General features: G+C 38.8%; 1 protein-coding gene across 1 annotated transcript in view; it reads left to right on the top strand.

Moving 5' to 3' along the window:
- Positions 1–495: 495 nt before the first annotated feature.
- IFNAR1 (interferon alpha and beta receptor subunit 1) overlaps positions 496–7,259 on the top strand; it is a 24,278-nt gene continuing 17,514 nt past the window's right edge. The window contains exons 1-2 of the mRNA XM_007941306.1: positions 496–635; positions 3,469–3,647. Coding sequence (XP_007939497.1) covers positions 3,476–3,647 — 172 coding nt within the window. The 5' untranslated portion in view covers positions 496–635; positions 3,469–3,475. The remainder of the gene's footprint in view (positions 636–3,468; positions 3,648–7,259) is intronic.

Here is a 7,259-nt window from a genome sequence, read left to right as displayed (position 1 = left end):
ACTGACATGATAAATGTTCATACCTCTATCTTTCCATTTTATGATTATTCAGTTCATGTGAGAATAGCTGTCAACTTTGAAATCATACCTGTTCAGTTTTACATCAAAATATATGCAGCTTTCAGCTCTGAAAATAGCAATGTGGAACCAAACTGAGACTTAAACTGTTGAACCCTATACTCTTCACTTCAAAGACCAGTGGAAAAAAATTATGTTTATACATAGGCTTTTTTTCCCCCCCAATTAAAAGACAAATCTTTTTATAAATGAAAAAAATTTAGCCTTTTTCCACCTTTCTCAGATGCAGAGATAGAAATAATTAGTAGCCTCCCTGTGCTAAGAGCAATCATTAGGTTTTTGAAATTTTTTAAGTATACTTTATTACATTTAAACATATTCTTTAATCAGTGATATAAAGGGAAGAATCACTTTTTAAACATAGCTGTGCAATACATATTACTTATTTTCTTCTTTCTTGTTGCCTTTATAGGTGGAAAAAATCTAACATATCCTCAAAATGTAGAGGTCTACATCACAGATGACATCTTTATTCTGAAGTGGAACTGGAGTGATGAATCTGTTAGGAATGTGACTTTTTCAGCAGAATACCAAATAGGTGATATTCAGGACAGCAAGTATGTGGCTCTGTTTGTTGATTTGCCAGAATTAGCTGAATAATTTTCTTAATTTTAACACTATTTTAGCTCAAGTTTAGGAAACATTTGGTTTTTCCATTACTGAAAAGAATGTATGTCTAATTTACATAATATTTATAACTTCATTTCTATAAATGTGTATTTTTTTCTTTCAGGGGCTTTTTGTTTTGTTTTGGTGAAAATATACACAGCAAAGAATACACCATTTCATCATTTTTTACATGAATAATTCAGCAAGACTGATTATATTCTTCAAGTTTTTTGACCAATTTTGCAATCCTTTTCCAAGTTGTTTCACTACCATTAACATAAACTCACTGTCTTAAGCTTCTCATTTGACCTTTTGAGTTGCTATTATCAGTTTATTCTTACATAGATAATACTTTGTGGAGCTCTGGTGGCATAGTGGATAAAGTATTTGGCTGCTAACCAGAAGGTGAGTGGTTCAAATCCACCAGCTGCTCTGCAGAAGAAAGATGGGGCAGTCTACTTCTGTAAAGATTTACAGCCTTGGAAACCCAGTGGAGGTTGCTATGAGTCAGAATTGACTTGATGGTAATGAGTTTTAGGTTTTAGATAATACTTTAAAAGAGTGCAATGATCAAGGCACACATACTTTACTAATTAAGCTAAATTGTGTTTGATTCAAAGACTACTTCAGGGGATAGTTTTGGAAACCCAATGGGGGTCACTATGAGTTGGGATTGACTGAATGGCAGTAAGTACAAATACTGTCTAAAATTTCAGTGTTTGTTACTTACAACTGGTGGGTTCAAACCAGCAACCTTTTAGTTAGCAGCCAAACACTTAACCACTGTACCACCTAGTCTCCTACTTGCATTTACAGTTATCATTTATGTGATATGTAGCATTCATTCTTCCAGTCAATACTGAATGCTTTTTATGCCAAACACTCTTTTGGGTGCTCAGAGTACATCAGTGAGCAAGAGAGACAAAGCTAGCATGATGTTATATTAATGAAACTGATTTTGTGCAGTGAATATAATATTGATCGTATAATCATAAGTGTTAAATAGAGTTTGTCTTAGTTATCTAGTGCTGCTATAATGCCACAAATAAATGACTTTAACAATTTATTCTCTCACGTTTTAGGAAGCTAGAAGTCTGAATTCAGGGCGACAGCTCCAGGGGAAGGCTTTCTCTCTCTGTCTGCTCTGGGGGATGGTCCTTATCATTAATCTTCCCCTGGGTCTAGGATTTTCTCAGTGCAGAGACCCTGCCTGGGTCCAAAACACCCAGCTCTTTTTGCTCCCACATGTTCTTTTTTGGTGGTAGGCGGTCCCTCTTCTCACTTCTTTAACCCTTTTTATATCTCAAAAGAGATTGACTCAGGAGATTACCTAATCCTATAGATTGCATATCCTAGAGGTGAGGATTTACAACACATAGGATAATTATATCAGGTCACAAAATGCAGGATAATTACATAATACTGAAAATCATGACTAAGCCAAGTTGACACATATTTTTGGAGGACACAATTCAGTCTCTAACAGACTAGTATTTGGGCATCCTTGGTTTCTAATATCCAAAAGTAGCTTTAAAACCAAGTCTACAATATTGTTAAAAAAAGAAAAAATTCAGCTAGTGCTAGAACTATGAATTAGACTTGACAAAAATTACCTTCTTAGAGGATAGCTTCTCTGCCTGGTTTAAGGTAAACAGGGTTTAGGCAAAGCATTTGAATTCTTTCACTCCAGTCTCTTCTTACTGTGGCAACATGTTCTTTTTGCTTTAAGCTCTGTATGCCAATTCACTGTCCCCTTTTGAAAAAGAAGACACTAATATTAATCGCTTATTATCGGCTAGTCCTATTTTGAGGAATTTATTAGTTTATATTAGTATTTTGAATTTGAATTGTGGTGTTGGTGAAGAATGTTGAATGCACTAGGTACTGCTAGAAAAACAAACACATCTATTTTGGAAGTACAGCCAGAATGTTCTTTAGAAGCGAGAATGGCCATACATTGTCTCACCTGCTTTAGTCATGCCAGAAGGGAGCAGTCCCTGGAAAAGGATATCGTGCTTGGTAAAGTAGAGGGTCAGTGACAGAGAGGAAGACCCTCAGCAGGATGGATTGACATAGTGGCTGCAACAGTGGTTTCAAGCATAGCAATGATAGTGAAGATGTCGCAGGACCAGGCATTGGTTTGTTCTGTTGTACATAAGGTTGCTGTGAGTTGGAACTGACTTGATGGCACCTGACGACAACATTAGTATTTTAATTTTTTTTTTCCTACTGATGGAATGAAAGGCATTATATAGATCAGTAAGCAGAGGGGTGGTTTGGTTTGGGGGATGGCAGAAGAAACTGAAATCATACTAATTTTTAAGTTACCCTCAGGGCAGGTAATCTACTCATCGGAGGAAGTCAGAAAGGAACAATTGACTCCAATTCTCAAATTTTCAATAAGCAAGCTAAGGTGAAGAAATACAAAGTAATTTGTCAGAAGTCACACAACTACTTTTAACAAAGCCAGCATTAAATGCACATCTGCCTTATGGTTCATCTCTTCTCTGTTGCTTGGAATCCTGACCCATTAATTCACAAAATTATATAGAGAATCGTGTTAAAAAATGAACTGTACGTCAAACTATTCCATTTTATAAATAACAACTTGATTTAGATGCCCTGAAGAAGTCTGGAAGGCTACAAACTGTTAATAGGATATTCAAGTAGAAGAAATAGCTAAAACTAGCTTTATAATGTTAGTAAACAGAACACTTTATTTGATATTCTTTTGCATTTATGTACTTGCTTATTCATTCATTTGCTTTTTTTATTTTAAAGACTTCAGATGGATAATTGGATAAAATTGCCTGGATGTCAATATATTACTAGTACCGAATGCAACTTTTCTTCAGTTGAGCTAAATGTTTTTGAAGAAGTTAGGTTACGTATAAGAGCAGAAAAAGGGAACAAAACTTCTCAATGGTCTATGGTTGACTGGTTTATCCCATTTCGAAAAGGTAAGAAACTGGCTAGCTACATAATAATGGAGTTTTTTAATAAATGTCACCAGAATAGCTTATTATCCAAGTCCATTTATTGACATGATGAAGTATCACCCATAAAAAAAACGAAGGAAAGAAAGATTCCCTTCTCCTGCCTGCTATTTTTCCCTTCAGTAGTGGTTCCCAAGGAAATCTGGTGGCACAGTGGTTAAGGCTACAGTCAACAGTGGTTGACTGCTAATCAAACGATTGGCAGTTCAAACCCACCAGCCACTCTGTGGGAGAAAGATGAAGCAGTCTACTTCCGTAAAGATTTACAGTCTTGGAGATAGATACTATGGGGTACTTCTGGTCTCCCCTGTAGGGTTGCTATGAGTCGGAGTCAAATTGATGGCAGTGGGATGAGCAGTTCACAAAGTGTGATCAAGGTATCTCTGCCTAAGGCACTTGACTGCTAACCAGAAGGCTGGTGGTTCATACCCACCAGCTACTCCTCAGAAGGAAGCTTGGGCAATCTACTTCGGTAGTGATGCTGCCTCAGCAACCCAAGGAGGGGTCGCTATGAGTCGGGGTCGACTCGACAGCACACAACAACAACAGGGATCTTCTGAGGTCCCTTTAGGGAGTCTGTAAAGTCAGAAGTATTTTCATAATAATTCAAAAACTTACCTGGTACAGTAGAGTTTTTCAGAGGCTGCTTGATGTGTGATATGGCAACTGACTGAGTAAGGAAGTAGTAGATTTGAGAATCCATTTGCTTTCTACTAAGTCGGACATTAAAGAGATTTTTTTTTAAATGTAAAATAGTGCCACTGTTACTAAGTCATTTGTTTGTTTGCTTTGGAAAATACAGCTGTTTTTAATAACAGATATTTGGTACTATATAATGGGTTTAACATAGTTATTAATGAATTAATATTTTTAAAATTTTTCATTAAAAATTTTTAATGTGCAGAGTATCAAGACATAACCCATATAAACAAGAGCACTTTGGGAGTCTCATTAATATTTTAAAGAGTATAAAGGGATCTGGTAGCATAGTGGCTAAAGCACTTGACTGCTAACCAGAAGGCTGGCGGTTCAAACCCACCAGCCACTCCTCAGAAGGAAGGTTGGGCAATCCTACTTCCGTAGTGATACTGCCTTGGAAACCCAAGGAGGGGTCGCTATGAGTCGGGGCCGACTCGATGGCAAACAACAACAACAACAACAACAAAGGGATCCTGAGACCAAAAAGGTTGAGAATTACTACCCTATGCCAAAACTCCTCGAAAGAGGAGTCTCTGTGCCAGGTGTTTGAACTAACTGGTTAATTCAGAATTTTCCCTTTCTACCCAGGATATACAGAATCAGAATCTACATTTTAACAAGAGCTTCAGTTAATTTAAAAGTGCTAAGGATCTGGTAGAGTAGTGCCTAAGGCACTTGACTGCTAACCAGATGTCTAGCGGGTCAAACCCACCAGCCACTGCTCAAAAGAAAGATGGGGTAATCTACTTCCATAGTGATAACTGCTTCGGAAACTCACGGAGTGGTCGCTATGAGTCGGGTCCAGCTCAACAGCACGTAACAACAACAACATCAAGGATCTTGTTAAAATGTAGATTCTGATTCAATATACCTGGAGTGGAAATTTAAATTGTCATGGGGGGTTGGGAATGAACCTTTCTCTACTTTTTTTTCCTCTCATTCCTTCTTCAGCCTTTTTTGATCAAGGTAAAACCATTCTTTCAAGGTTGTCGATGATCTCACAATGCCAAGTCCATTTTGAGTTTCTAGTCTTTGGGAGCTCTGGTAGCATAGTGCCTAAGGCACATGACTGCTAACCAGAAGGCTGGTGGTTCAAACCCACCAGCCACTCCTCAGAAGGAAGGTTGGACAATCTACTTCTGTAGTGATATTGCCTCAGAAACCCAAGGAGGGGTCGCTATGAGTCGGGTCTGACTTGAAGATACATAGCAACAGTGTTTTTTTTGACTTGGTCCCTCTGTAGCATAAATGTAGTTATCACTCCCTTTTTCTTTTCTTTTTATTGTGATTTGAGTGAAAATTTACAGAGCAAATTCACTTTCCATACAACAGTTCACATACACATTGTCTCATGACATTGACTGCAATTTATACCAATGCAACAGCTCCCCTCCCACTTCCTCCCGATAGTTACCTCTTCCCTGTGTCCATCCCTCCATGCACTCCTGCCCCCCTGAGCTGTCCCCCTGTGTATAAACAGCCCTGTTTTCACCCATGATTGTTTTCTCCAAGGAGTATATCTATATCTCAGGTAAATGGTCAACTCATATGCCTGTGTTTTGTTTGGCTGGAAACCACAGGTGTGGGTTCAATTCCAGACCTGAAGGGCAGCTAGGGGCCATAGTCTCAGGGGTTCCACCAGGCTCTGTCAGACCAGAAAACCTGGTCCCCCCTTTTTTTCCCCCCAAATGATTTTGAGTTTTGTACCACATTGTTCTCCCTCTCTATCTAGGATCTCCTACATAGATCCCCCTCCAAGTGGTTGACATTGGTAGCCGGCCACCATCTAGTTCTTCTGGTCTAATAGTCGTATAGGCTGCAGATCACATGGTGTACCAGTTGCTAGGATTAATTGTTCCCATGACTCTTTGATTTTCTTCTTTCTTCTTTGCTCTGATCGAGGAGAGACCCATCGTTGCATCTAGATTGCTGCTTGCAAGCTTTTAAGATCCCAGTTGCTACTCGCCCAAGGAGGAGGTGGAACGTTTTGTGTAGTACCATATGCCGATTGAACTTGAAGTGCCCTGTGACTATGGTCCTGAGCCCACAGGTTCAACTACTCGCTCCCTCTGGGTAGCTGGCTGTGACTACAACCTTGTCCCTTGTCATCTCTACTATACACCTGGGAATTCTTACAGATCATACAAATACACTTATAGGACCATTGTCTGCCAACCCTATACATGGTCTTGGTATACTGCCCGCTTTATAGACATACCTAATAGTTCAGCCCGTCCACCCATCTGTCCACCTGTATACCCATGTTTGCCTTCATTGACAACGTATGTGCAAAAGGGTTCATCTTTGTTGTCTGTACCTCCCATGTACCTCTCTCTGTCTTCCTCTTCCTCAGTGCCACTATGTTGATCACTCACATTTGGTACATTGCCCTTCTCTTCACCCAAATCAATACTTATTATCTCTATCTAACAGTGTTCCCACCCCACACACACCCCTAGTTACTAACAAAGAAAATTTCCTTCCATATGTAAACCTTTCCTTGACTTTTATAATAACGGACTAATATAATATTTGTCTTTCTGTGATTGATTTTTTCACTCAGCATAATGTCTTCCAAGTTCATCCATGTTATGTGGTGTTTTGCAGATTCTGTGTAACTCTTTAGGGTTGCATAGTATTCCATTGTGTGTATGTACCATAGTATGGTTATCCATTCCTAAGTTGATGGACACCTAGGTTGTTTCCATCTTTTGGCTATTGTAAATAGTGCTGTGATGAACATGGGTGTGCATATGCCTGTTCTTGCCATGGCTCTCATCTAGTAATGGAATGACTGGGTCAAATGGTGTTTCTAATTCCAACTTTTTAAGGAATTGCCATACTGCTTTCCACAATGGTTGTACCATTTTACAGTCC

This window comes from Orycteropus afer, unplaced genomic scaffold (genome assembly GCF_000298275.1).
Source record: "Orycteropus afer afer isolate SDZICR_OR568_19922 unplaced genomic scaffold, OryAfe1.0 scaffold00078, whole genome shotgun sequence".
Taxonomy (NCBI): Eukaryota; Metazoa; Chordata; class Mammalia; order Tubulidentata; family Orycteropodidae; genus Orycteropus; species Orycteropus afer.
This window is presented reverse-complemented; position numbering and strand designations above follow the sequence as displayed.